We start from the raw sequence: 22593 nt of genomic DNA, 5'->3' as shown, positions 1-22593 counted from the left end.
AAGTCTTCCAATCTGTCCATTTTGAAAATCTCTGAATCCAAATCAAAAGACGACAAATTCCAGTTTTCCATTCAACGTATATTGCTTAGTTGCATAGAAAGACGCAATTTCCAAACGGCATCGTGTGTTGATTGTGCTCTGCCCACACACAAAGGGACTTTGAGAACAAAAAAATGGATGTCAAATGTACGGTTGTCTGGAAAAAAGGCTTCTTCAATCACATCGGTTTTCGATACAAATCCGCACATTCAAGTACACGTGTGATTCCGTTTTGATTGTTGCTTCAGTCTTTAGGTGAAAGGCAGCCGGCGCCGCCAAGCGAGGAAAGCCTCAAGTCGAGGAAGGGTGAGGTCGTAGTCGTTTGTGCGCGCGTGATCGCCGGCCCCCCCGTCTGCGGCGAGCTCAGGTGTACTCACACAAATGTCCGCATCCCGCGGGGCAGTGCGGGCTGCTCTTGAGCCAGTTGATGATGTGCTCCAGGTGGCCGCCGTGACTGCAGCCCTGACACCACACGAAGAGACCCTTGACCACGTGGTGGCACACCGCGCACACGCTGGCACACTGGCGGCACCTACGCAACACAGATCGACACGCTCCTGTCGCAAAAGCCACCCGGTGTGTGTATGTGTTTGTTCCCGGCGGTCGTACCTGTCGCAAATCCAGCCCCTGTTGTTCATGGGCCGTTTGCAGTTGCTGCAGTTGATGTGCAGAGTGGTGGAGGTCTGATTCAGGCAGGTGATGGCGCCGCACGTGCTCAGCTTGATCACCTCGTTGGACACGTTCCACAACTCGAAGCGCTGCAGCAGGTCGATGTAGGACGTGTACCAGTGCTCCTAAACGCCAAAGTGGATTCAAAGCCATCGGCGCGCCGTTTTGCCGCCGCCGGCGGCACAAAGCCGGAACGCATTCCGTTACCTGCGTCAGGTCGTCGATCTCTTTGCGGATGCGCTCCCCCAAGACGATGAGCACGGACACGGCCATCTGCACGTCGCCCTTCTCGGCGTAGTAGCTGAGCATCTCGCGCACGATGGGGCAGAAGAAGCTGGCGGGCAGGTCGGGCGTGAAGAGCGGCTGCGAGATGGAGATGAGCGAGAAGGACTCGATGGGCGTCAGGCACGTGACTTCGGCCTCGTTGCCGCTGACGTGCGGCGAGTCGGCCTTGTCCTGCTGAAGGTGCTCGGGGGCCGACGGGTTGTCCAGGATGTCGTGGCGCAGCTGGAAGGCCTCCTGCGGGAGCGTGCACTCCTGCTCCTCTGCGGGGATCCGACGGACCGAGTTGAGGGCGTCGGAGGAGGACTGGGCTCGGGCATCCCGATTTCAAGCTTCTCAACTTGGTGACCAAGGCGAAAAGTTTGACCGACCTGTTGGATTGTCGTGTTCCATCGAATAAAGATCGTCGTCATCCAGCTCGGCGTCACCAAACATGTACTCGGCCTGGCCCTCGCTGCCCTCCGTCTCCTCGTTTTCTGAAGGCAAATCCCGCACAATTTGGTCACTGTATTGATGGAAAAAAAAAAAATCTGCTCTTCTGAAATGCGGGCGAATGCCCTCACCTTCATTGTTATTACTGATGTTTTCAGGTTCCAAGTGGATGTTGTCCTGTCTGGTGTCGCCTTTGTTGCGCTCCAGCCTGCTCTCATTCCCCATGCCGGATCCAATCTCCTTCAGATTGAAGCTGAACACACCCGGCCGGGATGGGGGGTTGTTGCCTCGATGAGTTAATATGAGCAGAATTATTTTGAACGGAGAAATACTGTACCTGTTCATGAGCGGTAAGGTGCCGAGTTTACCGAGGTGGTTGGGACCAGGCGTGGTGATGTTTGCCGGGTCGGAGAACATGATTCTCAGCATGGTCCAGGTCGTGGATACCTGCCAACGCGCGCAAAAATCAGCGCGGACGATCGGAATGACTTTCAGCCCTGGTCGGAGCGCGGACGGCGTGGCCGTACCTGAGGCCTCTTGAGCTCGCGGGCCACCTCGGCGTTGTGATCGCACAGCTCGGCGAAGGGCTTGCCGCCGAGGAGGTAGAGTTGCGCCGTCCGAACGAACCAGTCCATGCGATTGCTGTCCAAATCGGTCTCAAAGACGCTGAGGGCGCTGGACACGTGCGCAAACCGTTCGGTGGGGTCGGGCTTCTTGAAGAAGAAGATGGGGTAGCGGCGGTCGCCGCCGGGGTAAGGCTTCCTGTTGGCGTCGCCGCTGATCAGACTCTCCTTGGCGGCGAAGGCCAGGTCGCCGAAGAGGCCGAAGCACAGGCCCTCGGGGTTGGCCTTGTCCACGGGCCGCGTGGCGTCCTTGAACATGTGCTGGTAAAGCGTGCTGTCCTTGGAGCCCGACAGCAGGAAGTGAGGCTCGTGCTGGTGGCGCCACACGATGCCCGTGGTCACGTCCTTGTGCTCCTCGAAGGTGGCGAAGGGGATGAACGGCCGGCGCACGTCCCACACGTAAATGTTGTGATCCACCATCATGGAGCAGGTGGCCAGGTGGAACTTGCGCTCCGGACGCCACTTGACTCGCGCCACCGAGGCGATGGTTTGCACGCAGTAGATCTCTTTGGCACGGTTTGTGGTCATGTCCCACACCTTCACCATTTTGTCCCTGCCCCCTGTGGCCAACCAGCCCCTGAAAGGGAAGTCCATCAAAACTGAGATGGCGCTGGGATTTCCGATTGGGACCTTACATTTCTCTTGCCATGCATTTAAAAAAAACACACACACACAAAGGTAAGCACCTGTCGTCGGGATGCCAGTCGCAGCAGAAGACGGGGCCCGTGTGGGCGGTGAACATTCGCTCGTAGCGGTCGGGCCGTCGGATGTCCCACAGCTGGACGTTGCCGTTCTCAAAAGAAGCAGCGAAGGTGAAATAATCCTTCATGCTGAACTGGACGTCCCGCACGCTCTCCGACTGACCTTCAGGACAAAAAGTTACGTTCATAGAGTCCGGTGAACCCACCGGGGGGAAAAAATTGGGGAAAAAAAAAATCAGCTTTTAGCTGTCATGCTGCACGCAAAGGCTGCCTCGCCTCGCCTTTTGTCTAACCCAGCAGTGACCGGTGTCCACGTTAGCTTGATTGCGACTTACCTGAGAACGTACTAACCGACTCCTTCTTGCGCAGGTCAAAGCACTTCATGAAGCCGTCCTGGGAGCCGCTCAGCAGCATGTAAACCTCGGTGGGGTGGAAGCACACCTTGTTGACCGTCCGCTTGTGCTCGGTAAACAGCTGGTCCTGCTTGTTGCGAGACGGCTTGCCCAGGTTCCACGTCACCACGGCGCCGTTGGTGGCGGCGGTGGCCAGCAGGTTCTCCTCCATCTGGTGCCACATGACGTCGGCGCAGCTGAGGTTGAGCGACGGCTTGCGGCCCACGCGCAGGTTCAGCTTCTCCACAAACTGCTCCTCCTCCAGCGCGTAGATCTTGAAGATGTTGCGGCCGGCCACCACCACCTGCGTGGCGTCGCGGCACACGCTGATGGCGTTGGCGGGGGCGTCCAAGTGGCAGAACATGGTTCGACCGCTGATGGCGCTGCTGCTCAGGGCCGTGGTGACCCGGGACATCTTCTCCATGTTCCTAGCCAAACCACAAGTCAATCTTTTGTCAAAGAAATCCGAGATTGTTTTACTTTTTTTTTAACATCCATACCACCCAGCCTTATGAAGCGGTGCAAAAATATGTGCCTCGATATCTCTATTGAAACAGTCCATAATGGTACGCGTACCAACTTGGTGAAGAACCTCTGACCCCTTCAACTTTTGCAGCAGCTCAGAATCCACTTCATGCTCTCCCATGAGAGGCAACTTGCTGGAGGCTCTATCGCAACAAACAAAGCAAAACAATGTTCTGTATGGAACAAACTTGCAACCTATGCACGGACACCCGATCTTGGCAACGTTGAGCACGATTAATACACTGATTGCCTTCCACTAGGCTGCTTTCATTTCATTTGCACCTAAGAGGTTGACAACCCCCGGGTGGTCTGTGTTGTTTATTCGGGACTATTCGGTGCATTGTGCAATTAGTATCTCCGTTAAAGCACTGACCCACACTTACCTTCATGTTTGGAGGTTGAGGTCCAGTGTCTGGAAATAGCTCAAGGCTTTGCATTGCCATAAAGATGGCTGGAACGGGATGCTAATGCTGGCTAGCTAAACCGAGCAAACGCATGCGACCTGACTCGGTCTCACAAACACTGCAAAAAATAACGGAACTGTGAAATTGTTCAATTATCCTCGGTGCATGAGAGCAAAGAACGAGAGACAAAAAGAAAAAATAGCACGCTGAAACCTCAGCAAACACGCTCAGCAATCAGTTGCTCACATTGCCGGAAATAATAGCAGAACGAAACTCTCGCGAGAGTTTGGTCCGAGTCATGCGGAAACGTTATCCAAATATTTTCACTAAGTTTGTGAGTTCGGTGGGAAAAATCTCCCGCTGATAAATCCGGACTGTTTTTATCCCATCATAACATTTTGTTGGGATGACTCCCCAATATTCGTGTCCGAAACCACTCTCGAGAAATACATTCAACTGTGATGATATGTAGTGACACCAGGCGATGCTCCGAGCCGCTGTGTAGCCATTCTTATTTTTCCTGACTGATACATAAGGTGGCGGTGTTGTTATTAAATGCCGTTGAGATGGGGAAGGAAGGAGGAGGAGTTCTGTAATGGCAACCAGAACAAATCTTACGAACTAGTGTTGTGCTGTTTATAGTAAATACAGTAATTGTCTAAAAACTCCGCCCTTGTTATTTTACTTCCGGACACCACAGCCATGAGTGGGCTTTTTGAGTGCGAGCATCCGGCCACATGGAGGAGAGTTGAAGGTAAATATTGGGACGTGGTGGAGGCCAAGAGCACGAGCAAAAAACCTGGGAAGCTTCTCCACCTTGACAAGTGGTAAGAAGTGAACGCTACTGCTATGCGTGTGTGTGTGTGTGTGTGTGTGTGAGTGTGTGTGTGTAACGGTGATGCGAGGGTTTGTGCACTCAGGTACCAAGAGGAGCTGCCCGCCGTCATCTCAAGTCGATGCGAGAAACATGTCAGACTGGCAGAGGTGGTCAAGCTGATGGAGTGGAAGCTCACTGTAAATTGCGAAACACACACACACACGAAAATATATATGCACACAGTGCTTCAGCTACCTCCTTTTCGGCAGAGGGGGAAGTTCAGGCCCCGCCTGCAGCAGCTGGTGTCTTCCAACAGTGAGGATGCAGTGGACAAATGTTCCCGAAAGGCCTTCAGCCTCCTGCCCGACGTGGCGGCGGCCATCGCGGAGCTCAGCTCGCTCAAAGGAGTCGGCCCGGCCACTGCGTCAGGTCGGCAACGCCGCATCGCACCTGTCACCAACAAATCAGAGCTTTGCTAAATTTGAACAGGCTTTGCCAAACTTTTTTTCACCTCAAGACCCTGACTTAGATGTCCTTTTTTGTTTGTTTTGTAGCCGTGTTGGCTGCGGGGGCTCCCGATCAGGTGGCGTTCATGTCGGACGAAGCCTTGGAGAGCGTGCCAGGGCTCAAACCCATCCAGTATACAGCCAAACACTACACGCTCTACCTGGACAGGATGGTGGACGTGACACACAGACTGAACAAAGGTTCACCATTTGACTCATAAAATGTCTCTGATTAACCCCAAATATATTTCAGCATGTGTTCTAGTAGGCTTTTCCTGACATTTTTGCTTTTGAGCAGGAGCTCGAAGGGGTCGTGCTCTTTCGAACGGTTCACAAATCCCCCCCCCCCCCCCATTTTAACCTTTCATTTGAAGAATGATGCTTTGACATTTTTACATCCACTCTCCCTTTGCTTTTTTCACTAACATTCTGTTTTCCATGACCTTGTTTGCGGCTCCTTTTTTCTTCAGCGGACCCCCAGCCCGATTGGACACCCCAAAGGCTGGAGCGCTGTTTGTGGGCACTCACGGTCGCTAAACAACAGCAGCTCCCACTTCTTCAGGATCTCGACGTGAAGGGCGGCGGTGTGGCGGAAGAGCGCGTGGATTCTGATCACAGAGCAACTAAGAAACTTAAAACAAGATGAAAGAAATCACTGAACATTTTTTGTACTTGAGTAATAATAAAGGCTTTCGTGGAGAATTGTCATTGAACATTTTTTTCTTTTTCTTTCCCCCCTGAAATTGAACGATGATGGACAAAAAGATCTTCAATGTCATCACAGTATTGTTCTTTATTTATATTGTTTCCGAATGAAAGCAAAATACAATGACCAGTACAAATTAAACAAAATATATTCAGATATATACAATATAAAATGGTTCCGTTTTAGAACATTTAAAAAGTACATAGAATAGATAATGAAATAAATCATGAGGACTTTGATACAAATTTCCCACATGTAAATTTAGGCATTCTTCCACGTGACTTAAGAGAAAAATATCTTTTTTTTTCTTTTCTCGCCCTCCTTGTTTTTGTTGTAAACGCTGTTTTTGCGCAACCTCGTGTCCGCTTGTTGGCGAGATTGAACCTTGTCAGTTTGGCACCGTTTTATGGACGTAGGAGGCAGCTGTTGGATGCGCACGGCTACCTGAGTGGCTTACGCAGCGCTCAGGATTGGCCAACTTAAAAACAAAAACAGACAAAAGAACAAGATCTAATTTGGGGGGTGGGCAAAGCACTCATTTGCCACACAAACCTCGAATATTTGGCTCTCTGGGTTACTTTTGGGTGACAAAACAATCTCTGGGTTGCGGGGCTTTTCCACACCACAACAACGAGGCGCTCTAAATCGGCCACGTGACTGCCCATCCCCACTTCACACTCGTTAACAGTCACGCCTGATTTTTTTAATCTCGCTCTTTATGCGACATGCGTGCACAACCATGAAAAGCTCTATGCCGCATTTTTCGACGCGCCGGCCTCAACGATTTGAGCAGAACGAAAGCGTCATCGATGACGTTTCGGTTTCGGCGTGGTCATGCTGACCCGGACGAGCAAAAACATGAGCTGGGTGAGCAGACCTCATAGATTGCTCGTCTCCCGTCGCTCAGTGCCAACCCCTCTCCGTCATTATCGTCATGATTCAAGTGTTTCGGAAGAAAATTCGCAGAAATCCATATCATCGGTTCATTTGCCGGCGCCCGCGAGCACACGAACGCGATTTTGCGCGCATCCGCAAAACAATCCGTCAACTATAAACAACTTGTACAAGCGGCGGAAACCCCAAGAAATAAAAGTCAGCTACATGAGAAACTTTCACAGGCGTAAACTTGCACAGTTTTGTCTTCTTTGACTTGGAATATGAATCATCACCAAAATCTACGTGGCCACGTCTACCACGTTGACTTCGACCACCGCAAGGAGAGCAACGGCGCCGATAGTTTGGATTTTACCGACGTTAAATGCCTTCCTCTCCATCGGCGCTCACTGCGGAGGCTTAACGTGCAGAGAATCCAAAATAGTGCGACGATCGTTCTTGAAGTGGGCATAAGTAGCCATGTCCAGCGTCCGCATACATTTTGGTGACGCGCGAAGCTTGTTGCTGTCCCCATGTGCGGCTTTTATTTTTATTTTATTTTTTGTCCTCTCTTTGAAACCATCTCAGGCGAGTTCTTTCTATGGCTTGTTTTGTAAAGCACTAAAAGTTTGGATCAAGTCAAGTGAGGGACAACAATCATAGCCTGCTTTTGGCACCCTTTGAAACGCATCAATAGACAATGCACACATGCACACGTGTATCAAATAAGGGGGGAGAAAAAAAACAATCCAAAGTGTCATCATTTCCTGGCCCCCCTCCGCTCTATTGTTACATTCCTTTTGAAAAGTATACGGGCTGTAAGAAGGAGAGGCTGAGGTATCGACTAGAGAGAGGCCCGCCGCAGTGTTTGCGTGCACCTTCAACGCACGACACAGCAGAATATGAATGACATGATGTCTTCACTGGCGTCATCGCCCACGGTGGCTTCAATGCCCAATCAGCTCTCCGTACCCGATATCCACTTTGCCAAATCGATTTTTCGAGCCCCTCGTCGAGTGAAGCGACGGCCATCTTGATCGTATAAGTGAATCAATAAAAGGAATGTTTGAATGGTTCGGCAGGGGGAAGGGTTTTTCGTTTTCTCTTTTTGTGGCATCCCTCCTCGCTTGTTTCACCAGAGGCACGAAACCAATCACCCCGGCCGCTCGTGGCGAGTTCCAAAAAAAGACAACAAGCTCCTGGAAATGGACGCCAGGAACCGGTTCTGCCGCTACCTTCTCTTTAATGAAAGAGACGTACTTCTTCGTTTTGCAGCGCGTCCGCACGAACGGCAAACGATTCGCAGGTCAGCTGGGGCGGAAAAGGGATGATTTGAAAGAAAAACCTGTTTGGATGTCAAGACGCGGGCGGCGGGGGCCTTCATCAGGGGGCGGGCGGGATCTGCACGCCCAGCAGCTCGTAGGCAAAGATGTTCCAAAAGATGGCGAAGAGCAGGAAGGTGATGAAGGAGAAGACGATGACCCACCAGGAGCACTGCTTCTGCAGGCTCTCCTCATAGCTGCGCAGGATGAGCAGGCCCATGCTGATGCCCACCACGGCGCCCGACAGGTGGGCCATGAAGCTGGGCTGCGGCCCGGACGAGGGCAGCGGCGGCGAGAAGCGCAGCCACACCGCTCGGCCCACCTCCGAGCTCACTGGAGGAGAGGAAGCCGAGGTCACCATCGAGCGGCGGCTCGGCAGATTGGCCGCCGGGGTCTCGGGCAACTTACTGCAAACGAGCGCCAGGATCATGCGCAGCAGCTTGTACGGACACCTCATCCCGGCCCAGTTCTGCAAAACAAAGCCAGAGCGCATCGTGCGGCTTGATGGGCGGCTGGGCACAAAACATCCCGTTTGCTCTTTCGGAACATGCCGCCGTTCTCCGCATTCCGAGCCAGGGGCGCTTTTGTTAACTGGAGCGCCACTCATCAAACAGACGCAGGGGGCAATAAACAACCCTATTGGGAGAAAAGAACCAGGCCATCCTGACGTTGACTATCGGCTTTCACCCCCCCCCCCCCCATCCCCTCCCGTGGATGAAACAGGGAGCCGATCGCGTGGCCCCCCCGAAGAGCGTCGACTGTGAGGAATTGCAGCGAAAGGACCCAGGGCCACTTTTTCAGGCTCCTCGCCATCGAGCGCACGCATGCAAGATTCAAAACAGCGGATAAAAATAGTCGGTGATCAAGCCTTGTCGCGAGAAGAGGCCTTCAAAGTCACAATATTACAGCGGATAAATGATTCATATCGTGATGGGAGGAGGGCGCCGCGGTGGGAGGTCGGCTCAAGATGGAAACGAGATCTTCTCCATCAAACGTGCTGACATCCGACTTTGTCCCTCAGAAAAGTGTCAGCCAACGATTAGAGAAGTTGAAACACAAAAGAGAGGAAAGATTATCCGGCTGTGACGTCGCTGGTGCAGTGATTGTCAAAGCGCAGTGCGGTACTCGTAGGCGGGCTCCCTCCAGTGGTACGGTTAAAAAACAAAAACAAATATACAGCCCAATATGTGATCACATTGTTCAGAAAGTTACAGCAGCTCACAATGATATCAAATGTACAATTTCAACGCGCCACTTGTTGCGCAATGCGCACTTAGGCCTACTATGCTTCTGTTTTTTTTTAAAAAAATGTTCACGCGGGGCGCATTTGGAGATCATGTTTTATATTTGTATTTTTTTAAGCCAGCAAATAAGGTCTTTGTCCGCAGCCTGGCCACTCGGGCCACTTTGAGGCTCATCGCCGCTGGCATGAAGCTGAAGTGATTCATCACATTCTGCGGGGGGCGCTCGGCATTTCACAGGTAAAGTTTGACACCCAAATATTACGTGCTGTACGGGGACAACAAGAGGCCTAAAAAATTTTTTTAAAAAAACGGCGCCACCATCAAGGGAATTGACTGCTTACTTTGCAGGGGATCCAAACAAACACAACTTAATAATTCATGGGAGAGTCTGCTCGCGAGTGGATAAACTGACATGATAATGGGAGTTATTAGTTGGATGCTGACGGCTGTTTGGCCAACCATAATGCGCAGAAAAATGACAATCGATGATCGATTGATTGATTGATTGAGTGCACTGGTCGATAGCAATTTCGCACAGACATCTTCAGCACTGTTTTGTTTACCCTCGTCGCCAAATGATCTGCTTCAACAACCCAATGTGAGCCTCGGGTACAAACTTTGCCCTCCCCCGAGCACAGATGCCTCATTAAAAATACGAAAAACCTCCATTTGCCCGCCTCTGATATCAGCGCGCACGCACAGGAAGCTTGCGACGTTGAAATGGTCCAAAAAAAGAAAGAAGGAAAGAAACTCCCCCTGCGCCACAATGGAGGTGAGGACGACAACGGCAGTTACCATGACAACGTTGGCCAGATGTGCGGAGCAGAGAGCGTAGACCCCGCCGGAGCCCCCCACCACCGGAGCGCGCATGTCGGTGATGGACACCGTCAGTGAACCTACGGGAGAGACGTTAGACCCAATTAGAAAAAGAAAATGGATGGAGATGGACTGTTTTTGTTTTTGGTATTATCCTTTATATGACAAATGAAAAGACATTGGCAGATTTTTCAGAAAGATGCACCGTGAGAAGCGGCGGTCCTGTTCACAGAATGGGAATGTTTTGTTTTTTTAGAGCAGGGGAGAAAACAAAAGGGGGTCAGATTACTCATCATGCAGCCTCACACCAGTCACCTTCCTTTGGGCCTTTCGCAAAATAGGGCAAAAATCACCGGCCGGTTGGGGGGGAGAAGAGAATTTTGGCTTGCGAGCCAAAGCAAAAAAAAAATAATAATAATTTTAAAACAAGACGGTGACACAATTGCAATGCAAACCTTTCAAACGGAGGTTAAAAACGGAGCATCTGCTGCTGCAGTCAGCAAGTAAAAAAGTGCCATCCCTGAGTCGGTCGGAATTACGAGCGGAGGAATTGACGGTGTCAAGATGCCGGCGTCAGCCAACTGTTAATCATGCAAATGAGCTGATAAGGGAAGCGCAAAAGAGGGCTGATAAAACAAAAACAAGCCTCTTTTTCATTACGCTCGGAGGCCGAGATGTCAAATCTGTAAGGCGCGCAATTTCGGCGTGTGGGCACAAAAGAGTAAACAGCGTCTCAAAAGAAGACTTTGCGGGCCCCGAGGCGGGCGCATGCCGCAAAGACGGACGGCAATCGGAGCGGCGCCACAGAGTCATTCGTCTCTCCTCGCCGCCGCACCTGTGGGTGCTGCTTTTGTCAAGATTTATGGGCGCAGACGAAAGCCGATCCTACACAGCGGAGGAGACGGGCGGCCCGTTTTGGCCGCTCGGTGGGACAAAATGGCAATTTCACAGCGCGAGTGCTGAGGTTTCAATTCTCACATTTGCTCCATTAAATGATCGTGATTCACCGTTGACCGCTCCCGGTTAACGTTGGCTGTCAAACGAGTCAAAGTTGGCTGTCACAAGGTTCACTCTGATCAACCAATCGGAGGACGGAACAATGCTGACCTCATCGAGGGCCAGCAAACCGCGCCTGTGAGGATGAATTTAAGAAATGGTCCCATTACTCAGAGGGGAAGTCTACCAACAAGAGGGAGTCTTAAGGCCTTGGGCAGATTAGTTTGACATCGCAAAGCACAGAGGCTGAAATTGCAGTGCGGCCGATAAAAGTGTTGCCAAATGAAGAGACTGTTGAAAGTAAAGAAATACAATTCCAGGGAACAGATATTTCAAAGAAAAAAAACCCTTGCTCTTCCTTGGTGGGAACTTGCAAATATTATGTCGGGAATATTAAGCAGACCCGTCATGTGGCTTCTCCCGCTTAGCGAGGATTTAAGATTTAGGCGCCTCACACTCCTGCGGGAGCAGCAGCCGCGAGGTGCGCGATTAATTCCAAGGCGGACCTGACGCGCCGCATCTCGTGCGCGGATTATTTAGTGCCGCCACATTGGTGGTGGACGTCCATTTGATGACGGTAAAAGACGTCAGTCGGTGCGGGGCAGGGGTCAACGACACGACCGGTATCTCGGTCTAATCCTCAAGAGCCGAGCCGTTCTGTCAAACCCGACGACAAGACCAAACGCTGACTCTCCGCAGCCCCGCGGCTGCCTCCTCAAGTTTGTACGCCGAGCTTTCTCCGAGATGAAGCGCCGACACGAGGCGCTAAAGTGATCTGAGGCCAGAGTCTGACAGAGCCTGAGGCGTCGCCTCTCGGTCGCCGTCACTCTTGTGCAAACTGCAGCGCAGCCAGACTGCAATGGGGGGGACAATCCCGAAGCCTTTGTAGTATGTTTTTCTTTTTTTTTTTGAACACCCCAAATTTTGCAAGCGTCAACTGCTCGCTTGTGAGTGTCTGACCGTGAGCAGTAGACGGAGCAGAGACAAGATGAGGGAAAGGAGAAATAAAAAATGTCGACGTTTAGTCACGTCGACGGAAGAGGCGGAAAAAAGAAATTTTGGTGGGTTTTTTTAAGGCCGTACCAGGCAGCCCAAAGCAGATACGACGCTCAAAATGGAAGTCCCGTCGGGGCTGAGTGTTTTGCGCAATAAAAAAAAAAAACCCACAGGCTTTAAAAGAATCACTCACCCGCCAGCACTCCCGCCAAATAAAGCAGACTTATTCGTAAGACGCCGTGGACCATCTCCAAAGGGACTCCGATCATCAGCTGCAGTAAAGCGTTGAAGCCCAGCTGCTCCAAGCTGAGGGGACGCGCACACAGTCGACGGCGTGAGGCCACAACAAGTTTCAAGTGTCGACGAGGAGCTTGCGCTTACGTACCCGACGTGCATGAACATGTAGCTGAAGAAGCGCCACACTTGAGCGCGGTGGCCCGGGTGGTACACCAAGGGGCTCTTCATGAAGTCGGGCTGGTAGGTCTGCAGCACCCACTTGTTGAGCATGACGCCGTAGCACATGAACACGATGATCTGCCATCAGAGACGCGCAAATTGCAATAGTGTGCCTCATTTCGTTCGACCAATTCCTACTCTTGAAAAATGACTCATTGTCTGTGCGAACTGTTATTGCGTTGTCATCACAGACCATTCAGCATCGTTTGGCGCTCTTATTACAGCACCGGGGCTTTCGTTGCTCATAAATGCTGATGATTACGAAAGTCAAAAGTCGGATTTTTGTGGTGTTTGCTAGAAGTGGCCTCCACATGAGCCTAAGAGGTCATTTCAAAGCTGTTGCAGTGGCGCCGGTGCTTGATGACCTGCTTTAAATCAGACTGCGGGAGGAGGAAAAAAAAACTTACGAGTGAAGCTTTCAGCTCTTGACTCCGAAATGAGTTCAAAGAAGCGCACGTACAACTCAGTGGGGGAAAAAAATAAATCGCACAGTCAAAGACAGAAAATCTCTTCAGTGGGTCTGAAGCGTCTCACCGAGTGACCCGAACACTCGCCATTTCCAGCGGTGGGAAGGATACCCGAGTGTGTTTTCGGGTATCTGTACTTTACTCGAGTATTTATTCGACCAGTTTACTTTTACTCGCTCCATTTGAAAAGAGTATGTAGCGCGGCATGGCACGCCACATATCACACGCACTTTTGCCACCGATGGCCATTTCCAAGAATGCAAGCTGTCTTTCTGGTCACCTGGACGATGGTGATGACGGCGATAAAGACCGGCGGTGGGCACAGGCGGTTTTGGTGGAAGTACCAGCGCCGGTCCGTCTCGCAGGGCAGGATCTCGTAGGCCACGTAGCGGACAAAGCGCTTGTACAGACCCAGGCCCGTCTCGTCCAGCAAGATCTCTCGCTGCAGCGTGCGCCGGCCGTTGGCGATGGCCCGTCGGAAACTGCTGGAGCGCTTGCTGCTCATCTGGAATTGTCCAAAAAATTATAATAATAAAAAGTTCCCCGCTGGGGAGCAACTCCATCATAGTGTTACTGATTAAAAAGCAAAGTCTTTGTCCAAGATTTTGAAAGCTGATTTCCACTTTCACACGGCAGAGGTAAGATTCAGCCGAAAGTTCCGCCGAGCTCGCCATTGTCGCTAAAACAATGGTGCTCCCTGGAGGTAAAACTGCCAACCAAGCAATTATCTCCAAATCAAACTTCGTGTGCCGTGATAAGATCTGACACAAAGCAACTGCGGAGGAACAAGAAAGCGGCCTCTGACGTTCACCGCGGCAACGCGTCCGGTGACCGTGCGGCGAAGGATTTTTCAACCTCACGCTGAATGACGCCGGTGGGAAGTTAAAACAGCTCCAACTTTTCTTCCTCTCTAATCAGGTGCTTCTGCTTCTGGGCGCCTCGAGTGTGTGTAGGCGCAATTGCTGGATCAATACACTCTACATCCATAAATGCTCATGAGCTCAACTCACCGAGGACAAAGATTTCATTTTATTTTTTTGAAGACATCATAAACAAATTGCTGCACAAAAATAAAGCAGCTGTGCCTTTTCAATTGAGACATACTTCCTTGACACCAATTACTGGCGTGTGCTACTTTCCTGTTTGCACAGGGCTTTGGCCAGTTAAAATGTGTGTGTGTGTGTGTTACTATGGTGACACAGTGGACATTAACACGATTTTAAAGCGATTACATGCTACAATGAACATGGGAGCAGCCATGAATTGAATTAAACTGTTAGACACACTGAAAGAAAACACACACACACACACACACACCAGATCATATACAAAATGAACGCATATAGAACAGAACAAGGACCGCCTTCAGCAGCACGAGATGCGAGTTCGTCATAAAATTTGTGCAAGTGGAAATGAGCCGGTACAGAGCAATCGCTACTCTTGACTGACATGCTTTCTACGCGTGGTCCCCGTGATAAATAAACGGAAAAATAAATGTTCATTGAAAATGGACGGAATCTTGGAAAGTCCCTTTGGAAGGGAAGCTGAGGCTTTGGAAGCACAAAGATAGTAACAGCCTTCAGGGACGGCCGAATGGGCTAAATGGCGACCAGCAGGTGTGCGAGCGTGTGTGTGTGTGTTTGTGTGTTAAACAGCGAGGAGCCTTCCCCCCCCCCCCCCCCCCCCCTCACGGTAGCCGCATGTTGTCTATGGCACACGCTGCTATCAGCTACAGTCGATTGTCCTTGATGGATTAATTAGCCACAGTGCACCATCAATCCCTCCCAGCTCCATCCTAATTAGCAAGAACCATAACACACCCCAAAATATTTTCAAGGCCAACGGAAGCTTCCTATTTATTGCCCGCGCGGAGGCCAAGAAAATAAAAGCAACGAGGCCACAACCGTCAAGGCTCACCCGTCTTTTGGGTTTGGTCCCGTGACGTTCGCGGGCTGAGCCCTGAGGCACTGCGATGTCATATTCAGTCGCCGGCAAAATGGCAGCCCCCTTGAAGATGGATAAAAACGGGCGGATGCTTTATGCTTTGATTTATGGTGCATCTCTCAGTATAATGTTGCAACTCTGACGGTATTCGTGAGCTTGTCTGTGGTGTTTGGCGTTGCGCGCTAGCATTAAGCTGGCAAACTTACACATCGAGTTATGCGTTTGCTTCAAATCAGTGGCCCCCCAACCACCTGAGCAGAAAATGAAATACTCAAGGTCACAACAAGATACGTCGTTGCTTTGCACCACTACGAGTCGGTCAGGAGTCCCATGGAGAGTTGAAGCCATCCTCGCCAAGTGCTCGCTGATTGCACCCTGACCCAGATAGTCACGCTCTTTTTTTGGGCCCAAATGAGCCCCCCCTCACCCCTCCCCCCCAACTCGTGGTCACATTCGCCTTTCGTGCGCTTTCATCATTACAAAGCACAAAAGTGCAATATGTGCAGACCGTCGCCAAGTGCGGATTGCGATTAAAAAGTGTTGACGATGGCGTGAGAGGCGCTCTCCAAAAATTTGCCAGTGCACAAAATAGACCCAAAACGTATCAGAGGATAAACTGCTGCTTGTTTTGAGCGCTTCAATCGGTTCTGGGAACGCGACAAAAGGCTCGCTTGGTTGAAAGCAGAACATGTGAGCGCTAATGACTCAAGTGCTCCTCTGATTGGACCTCCTGAAGGGAGAAACTAAGTGCAACATTTAGAAACCACCATTACGTAAGCCCATCGGAAATCCTGCCTGTGAATGAGTGTGGCGGCGCATGGACACCGCGAGGTTCTTTGTTTTCATTTTTAAATCAGAAACACAAAAATGCTTTCCTACGTTTGAGCGGGCTCCGCTATTCATCCACAAGCGATTTCGATTTAGACCGCCACTGAGCAGAAGAAGGTATATTGTTGAAAAATGAAGCAGACACATCACCCGGACGCGAGCACGTGACTTTCAGCGATGCGCAACGCTCTCGCCTCAACGAGCCATCAGCAAAGACGGCGACTCGAATAAAAGAGCCTCATTTGTCACAAATTAGGGAGTGGTACTTGTAAAAGTGTCGGCAAAGTGACTGATGGGGGCAGAGAAGAGGAACGAGGCACGAATACGGGAAGGAAGGACGACGGGCAGAAGGCCGCAGAGACGGACGCCGTTGCTTGCTTGCTGATTACCTGCTTGAAAATGTCACGCGATTGTGACCTCGCACATCGGCTGCAATGTCAAGCCCGAGTCGCCGCGGCATTTCAATCTGCACGAAATAAGGTACGCCTTCACACAAAATGTTACTCTGCAACGAAAACAAAATTGCTCAATGCTAAAAGTCTACACGGCGCATGTTGTTTTGTGACCTCGACTTTAAAATTGGAATCATTCCGTGACCAAGCCTAATCATACAACAGCAACACAGACCCCCCAAAAAATAAATCAAATCAATGAAAAGCCAACATGTCGACTCACCAGCTCGATGAGCTCCTGGTAACAAACTTGTCCGTCCTCATTGCTCTGGACCAGCGCTAACAGCATGTCCAGTTTGGACGGGTCCAGCTGCAGCTCATGGTGCTCCACCAGGCTGGTGAAGTTCTCCACTGCGATGAAACCGGTGTTGTCTGGATCCAGCTGGAGGAAAAAAAAAAAACATCCAAATTCAACAGTCACCTTGAAACATTTCAACAAGCAGATTTTCATTTACCTCCAGGACGTACATCACGTTGCCCTCTGGCGGCCGAGACGCGCCCACCAGAGGGAGCCACACAATGTCCAAAAATGTGGCAAAATTGAATTATATACATTGCATTTAGTTGTCGTGACTGTACGTTTTTACACAGGAAAGGGTGCTATTTTTCTGATTAAGAAACAATTTTTGCCATTGTACACGGTTCACATCATATCTCATAAATACGCAAGCGAGAGCATGAGTATTTAGTTCGAGCGTTGCACACGCAACAGCTAGACTCACATGAAAACACGACAGCCGTTGCCTGGTAAACCCTTACACTCTTTCTTTTTCTTACTTTTTTTTTTTATAATATGCAGGCTTCATAATCTATTCATATTTTCCAGGAAGTGTTTATTCACCAGAGAGCCACACTAGTGTCGGCGAGTAATAGACTCGTCTAAAAGGCGGCTTCTCATGCAGCTGCGAGGGGTAATAAATTGATTTGTACGTGTAACATTAAACACACAACTAAAGTAACTCTGAAGCAGACAATAAACAGATACTGGATCCCCCCCCCCCCAACCTCCACCCCCCACACACACACTCCCTGTTCTCCCCTGGGCAGTGACTTATTTACTCCCACTGTCATGCGCACATGTTTCTGTGAAGATTGCGGGTACGAGGAGGACAACATCCAGACGGCGCTATTTCTCTCTCAACAGTTCCTACAGATATACAAGGCAAAAAAAAAAAGAAGAACCCCCCCCCCCACCCCAACAACCATAAAACAGGAAAGAAAGAAAGCGAGGAATGGAAAATGAGCCAAGAAGATAATCCCTTCAAGTGTGCATCCTCTGCACGTTTGTCGGAACACGGTTCCCTCCAGGCTACTTAGTCGGCCCCGCTGATGTTTGGGGCACCCACGTGGCACAAAAAGAATGGACAGCAAAAAGGTAAAAAGAAAGAAAAATGCACAGATTCGAACCCCAACACGCGCACGCAGGGGAGCGCCGGGCTGGGGAGCGAAAGGGGCGGAGGCTCGCAACCAATTAGCAATTAGCAAAGCGTCAATTAGCAAAATGAGCGACATGGAGACAAATTAGCAAGCGGTGCCTGACGGCTGACGCAGGAGAGACGAGACAAGCGCTAACCAACAGCGAGAATGGCGACGCTGACAAGCCGCACAAGTTGCCATGGTTACGAGTGTACGTGCCCCCCTTCCATCCATCTTGAAATATTGGCGTTTGAGAAGCAAATGAAAGACACAAAGGAGGGAAGACGTGACGCAAAGCATACAGATGGATGGAAAGACCCCGGCGACGACGAAGGCGAGGTTACGGATCGTAGCATGAGGGCATCTGTGACAAACTCGAGGTTTGGGGGGGGGGGGCACATTTGGCATGCTAGATATTTTTAGTGGTCCACGAAAGCCAATTAATTCAGACCTGAAAATACAATACAATACGCTATGGATCAAAATCCGGGCTTTAAAAAAATAGAATGAAGTGAGCAATATCTTCCTGAATTTAGGCAGAATCATTTGCCAATAGAACAGAAAAAAACCCGTTTACTTTTACAGAAAAAGAAAAAAAAATGGTCTTGCATTCTGCCATGATTGGCTCAGGAAGCAAAGAACTACAACACAAATCCAAAATGAGAACACTCACAAGGAGCTGCCGCAGGCCACAATTTTCGTTTACACGCAGACTGACCGACTGCAGCTTCTGACATCGCCCACCAAGCCCGAAAACTCACAAATACTTCAGCGCATACAGTGACGACGCTTTGGACAACCAATTTTCTTGAAATTGTCTTTGATCTTGGTTATAGGATATCCTTCTATTTCATGTGGGATGCATCGAATGCTGTTGGACGTCGACTTTGGAAAGTAAATTCAACTGGGCTTTGCGATCCGCAGCTCGAAGCTGCTCTCCGCGTGTGGCGTTTACGGACGCAAAGCACACTGGGAAGGCACCGGATAATGCATGTGAATGCCCCCCCCATCCCCGCTCCCTAACAGCGATAACTAAGAATGTGACTGTCTCTGCCAGTGCCGTCAATGCAAAGTGAAGGCTGCGAGCTCCTCGCCCATTCTTCCGCTCGACCAGAAGGGAGACCCGAGGAATCGTCTTTGATGCAAACAATCCGAGTCCATTTCCCGGCGCTTAAGCGGCGCGCAAACGGCCCGGGGGCGGCGTTCAAATGCAGCTCAATGCAAATTAGCGAGTCGGAGAATGATGAAAGGGGACAGCGTGGAAGAGCCTCGTTCTTTCTGCCCGACATAAATGTGTCAAAACAGTAGTCGCGGCGCTGGCGCCAGATAGTATAAATAACCTTCATAAAATAAGCACATGGCGGGCGGAGGTGATACCCACCGCGCACACTCTCACTTGGGGAAGCTGGCCGGGCGCCTTATCGGCTGCGGCGCAACAGAGAAGGTGCGACATACGCCGTGATGGTACTGTAAGCGTTTGTCGCTGGCGGCCGGGAAGAGCCGCGGCTCAGCGTTGCATTGCGACCTCCTGCAGACAAAGACTAATAAAGTCACTCATGTTGCCACTGTTTGCTTCCAACTCTCCAGCTCCCTCTTTGTCTCGCTCTCACTCTCTCTCTTTGCACCATTTTCACGGGGTTCAATGTGACAAGGCTGCAATATTTTTTTTACACCTGCAGTTCACCCCCACCCACCTCACCCCACCCCATAACACACACTTTAGAAAACCATCCAACACCCCAGACTGATTACCAGAAACTCAAGTCATCAACACGCAAACCTTAAAAAAAAGAAAGCCTTTTTGCTTCGATTTGACGGCCATTGTGCTGCTCCTCGTCGTAGGTGTGACTTGGTTTCAAATGCGCATAAAACGCCGCCAATGTACATTACTTTAGTCATTTTAATAAGCTACTTTTGCTCTCCGGGCTCAGCTTGTGTCTTCGGTTTGTTCATGGTCTTCAATGTTGTGCTTATTCGTAATTTATAGATGTGCGTCTACATTTGACTGATGGAGTGACAAAGTCATTTCATCATTGGGCATATTTGACGGAGCGCAATGGATAGAATGACGCCAAAGATGCAATTAAAGCTTCTGACCCCCAACCGCTGCAAAGGGCCCGATTACATTAATGCGACGGGGGAGGGAAAATAAGTATGAAGCAGAGGGCAACCCTCATGAATTGCGATGAGGGACGAATGTGCGTGTGTGTGTGTGTGCGAGCACCCAGGGTCGGAAATCAATGTTCCGATATGGAGTCAAACGCGTTTTTCAATTGGATTTCTGAATTAAACAGCGCCGTACAAAGTCCCGAAGGTGGAAAATGCTTGTCGTCAGTCCCTTTTTGATCGATTCGGTTTGGACTTGCGCATAATGGCGACTGTGGGGTGTTCGAGTGTGACCTTACATACGGTAGAGCGTATGGACACGTTGACGCCAAGCACACAAACAATCAATAGCATCGATCACAAGTCTGAGGTGCTTCGTTGGAAAGTCGCTCCACGAGACGGCGTCTGAATACATTGAAGAGAAGCTCGCTTTAAGGCAAAATTATAAAAACTGAGAGGAAGTAGCGGCAGTTTGTTTTGTTTTGAGGTTGGGGGGGGCAACCTTTTTTTGTAGAAAACACAAATTGAAGGTTATCCCCTTTTTATTATATGCAGATTTTTTTTCCTATTTGCCGACGGGCCCAGTCCCTTGGCCCGATCGCAAGATGGAAAAGTTCTGTAAGAAAGCTAGCTGCACAATATCTGGACTAGTCCCAAAGGTCAAAAGGTGACGCACTTAACTCACCCAATCGGAATGGATGACGAACCTTGCGTTGTGCAACCAAAGGTCATTCCCCAAACTGATTCGAAAAAAAAAAGAAAAAAGTTGGAAGCATCAATTGATCTGAAATGACTCCAATGAAAACGGAATCAAGTGACCAAAGACCACACAAGACTTTTCCTCATTGACTTCTCACCAGTCTGTCGCCATTACTCAAGTGCTTCTCCGGCAAATGACTCAGAAGCGCGACCACGAGCATCCTCTTACTCAGCCCACATGGGCTTCCCCTGCTTGCTACAAACACACTTTCAAGGGAAAAAAAAAAAAAAAGATTGTTGTGTGCATGATGACACACACGCACGCACACACACACACACACACACACACACACACACACACACACACACACACACACACACACATACCTCTCCCTGAGATTCTTGATGCAGCTGATAAGGGTGTCGGTGATGCGCCAATCAACATTGACCCCCGCAAACCTGCGGCAGTAAATCGATTTCTCCATTTTGAAGGCAACGGCTGCACTCTTCCATCTGTCAATCAAGCCGGAGCCTGATTCCAAAGCAGCAGTTAAATTACGGGCCGGCCTTGAAATGAAATGTACACGCCTACCAGCATAGTCGGTTTCAGGGTTGGGATCTATCGGGGTAGAAGAAAGCTAATTGACAAGTGACAACCTGATTGGACAGCAAAAACAATGCAACCTGCAGGATTTTTATCCCCCCACTCCCCCTCCCGCCCCCTCCGAGGAGAAGTCACCCAGTCAATCAAGACACAAGCCCCTTCCATTCGAAAAAACAATCACATGCGTCAACGGGCATGACATGCTCACCATTGTCATGGTTTTGTCCACCAGCTCACACGCTTCTTGCCTGCAAGCCTTTCTCCCGCCGTCATGTTCGTCCCCGTTCGCTCCCCCCCACCACCACCTTCACGCTCTGACCTCACAACGTCGGGACCCACATGGCTCCATGATGCGGCGTGTTGTCTGACACTCATTCCGCAGACAGCCACCGCCCCCCCCCCCATCAATCGGACCGCAATTCCAACATTAGCCATCGTAATTGATCAAAGCCGCGCGTCTCCGTCCCTGGATAGGCGAGTGAGGTGTCAGCCTCTGGCAGCCCGTAACCATAGAAACCAGCACCGCCATCGCCACCGCCGCCGCTGCTTCTCGCTTACCTGCTCTTGTATGAGCTGAAAAAAGGAGCTTCTATCCATATACTGGCCAGGGTGGTGAGAGGAGCCGCCGAGGACAAGGGCATCAGGGGTGGAGGGGGTGGGGGGGAGCAGCGGCAAGAGGCAGCGGCGGCGTTGCTGAGGACGAGTAAAAATGATGCGGGGAGATTTTTGCTTGAGCCTGCGGACTGCGCCTCACTTGTAATTCCCGCTGTAGTTTTTCTTGCTGCGGGTTCCGCCTTTGGAGCGCGTGCAAACGTGGCTCGCTGTTGGCGGCGGAGGCTCAGGCCAGCTTCAGCAGGCACCCCGACGCAGCTCTCATTCACTCTCCTCCGCCTCTATCCCATCGCACCGACTGCTCCTGCCTCTCTCAACACACACACACACAGACACACACTTAAAACGCACACACACCGCATCACCACATGCATACAAATGAGCCAGGGGAGGGAGGTGGCCTCGCTCTTCCAATGGGAAAAGGCGAAGGAGTGGCACATTTGGAGTCTCGGGGAGGGAGCAGGGCATGGGCTCCACTGCGGCTTACTACTGACGGACGCCACATACAAGACGCGAGAATTTTTTTTCCACAGGCGCAAGCGCGCTTTTGGAAGAGACGAATCCTTCAAAGCGCGGTCCTTAACCTTGCAGATAGACGCCGCCGTGAACATCACAAAGATAATCTATGACACGGCGCTTTAGCATGAGTCCGCTCTGCAAGCGCTT

At 50.6% G+C, this 22593-nt stretch overlaps 3 protein-coding genes across 6 annotated transcripts; 1 reads left to right on the top strand and 2 right to left on the bottom strand.

Moving 5' to 3' along the window:
* Nucleotides 1-57: 57 nt before the first annotated feature.
* wdr24 (WD repeat domain 24) lies at nucleotides 58-4350 on the bottom strand. Its single transcript, XM_086138060.1, has 11 exons — nucleotides 4047-4350; nucleotides 3715-3806; nucleotides 3082-3566; nucleotides 2732-2909; nucleotides 1950-2622; nucleotides 1760-1869; nucleotides 1554-1675; nucleotides 1362-1466; nucleotides 916-1253; nucleotides 649-833; nucleotides 58-571 (listed from the first exon to the last, which is right to left on the bottom strand). The coding sequence occupies exons 3-11, from the start codon at nucleotides 3560-3562 to the stop codon at nucleotides 403-405; spliced, it is 2361 nt and encodes a 786-aa protein (XP_085994186.1). The 5' UTR covers nucleotides 3563-3566; nucleotides 3715-3806; nucleotides 4047-4350; the 3' UTR covers nucleotides 58-402.
* A 50-nt stretch (nucleotides 4351-4400) lies between these two features.
* LOC147190197 (uncharacterized) lies at nucleotides 4401-6092 on the top strand. 2 transcript variants are annotated; one of them, XM_086138070.1, is made up of 5 exons: nucleotides 4401-4821; nucleotides 4948-5081; nucleotides 5154-5313; nucleotides 5439-5591; nucleotides 5861-6092. In XM_086138070.1, exons 1-5 carry the CDS (start codon nucleotides 4770-4772, stop codon nucleotides 6034-6036), a joined length of 675 nt encoding a protein of 224 aa, XP_085994196.1. In that variant the 5' UTR covers nucleotides 4401-4769; the 3' UTR covers nucleotides 6037-6092. The 2 variants fall into 2 exon arrangements, with proteins under 2 accessions (XP_085994196.1, XP_085994195.1); XM_086138069.1 differs by having other exon boundaries at nucleotides 4404-4894; nucleotides 4988-5081.
* A 66-nt stretch (nucleotides 6093-6158) lies between these two features.
* On the bottom strand, nucleotides 6159-22344 carry rhbdl1 (rhomboid, veinlet-like 1 (Drosophila)). 3 transcript variants are annotated; one of them, XM_086138066.1, is made up of 8 exons: nucleotides 21874-22344; nucleotides 16714-16872; nucleotides 13547-13771; nucleotides 12729-12877; nucleotides 12537-12649; nucleotides 10331-10431; nucleotides 8700-8760; nucleotides 6159-8624 (listed from the first exon to the last, which is right to left on the bottom strand). In XM_086138066.1, exons 1-8 carry the CDS (start codon nucleotides 21910-21912, stop codon nucleotides 8353-8355), a joined length of 1119 nt encoding a protein of 372 aa, XP_085994192.1. In that variant the 5' UTR covers nucleotides 21913-22344; the 3' UTR covers nucleotides 6159-8352. The 3 variants fall into 3 exon arrangements, with proteins under 3 accessions (XP_085994192.1, XP_085994193.1, XP_085994194.1); XM_086138067.1 differs by having other exon boundaries at nucleotides 22070-22325; XM_086138068.1 differs by lacking the exon at nucleotides 21874-22344 and adding an exon at nucleotides 19288-19359.
* Nucleotides 22345-22593: the final 249 nt, after the last annotated feature.

The sequence above is a fragment of the Hippocampus guttulatus genome, chromosome 19 (assembly GCF_054856545.1).
Source record: "Hippocampus guttulatus isolate MCC_2025c chromosome 19, RoL_Hgut_1.0, whole genome shotgun sequence".
Taxonomy (NCBI): Eukaryota; Metazoa; Chordata; class Actinopteri; order Syngnathiformes; family Syngnathidae; genus Hippocampus; species Hippocampus guttulatus.
The sequence above is the reverse complement of the archived record's forward strand: the minus strand, read 5'-3'. Positions and strand labels throughout refer to the sequence as shown.

Excerpts from the sequence above, each read along its gene's own strand:
- rhbdl1 (XM_086138068.1), bottom strand. The coding sequence starts at position 19,359 with ATGTCGCACCTTCTCTGTTGCGCCGCAGCCGATAAGGCGCCCGGCCAG. Across the intron at positions 16,873-19,287 it reads CCCAAGTGAGAGTGTGCGCG|CTGGATCCAGACAACACCGG; the intron begins GTGGGTATCACC and ends TTTTTCCTCCAG. Across the intron at positions 8,761-10,330 it reads ATCTGGCCAACGTTGTCATG|AACTGGGCCGGGATGAGGTG; the intron begins GTAACTGCCGTT and ends TTTGTTTTGCAG.
- wdr24 (XM_086138060.1), bottom strand. The coding sequence starts at position 3,562 with ATGGAGAAGATGTCCCGGGTCACCACGGCCCTGAGCAGCAGCGCCATC. Across the intron at positions 2,910-3,081 it reads GTCGGTTAGTACGTTCTCAG|GTCAGTCGGAGAGCGTGCGG; the intron begins GTAAGTCGCAAT and ends TTTGTCCTGAAG. Across the intron at positions 834-915 it reads AGATCGACGACCTGACGCAG|GAGCACTGGTACACGTCCTA; the intron begins GTAACGGAATGC and ends TTTGGCGTTTAG.
- LOC147190197 (XM_086138069.1), top strand. The coding sequence starts at position 4,770 with ATGAGTGGGCTTTTTGAGTGCGAGCATCCGGCCACATGGAGGAGAGTT. Across the intron at positions 5,314-5,438 it reads CGGCCCGGCCACTGCGTCAG|CCGTGTTGGCTGCGGGGGCT; the intron begins GTCGGCAACGCC and ends TTTGTTTTGTAG. Across the intron at positions 5,592-5,860 it reads GACACACAGACTGAACAAAG|CGGACCCCCAGCCCGATTGG; the intron begins GTTCACCATTTG and ends TTTTTTCTTCAG.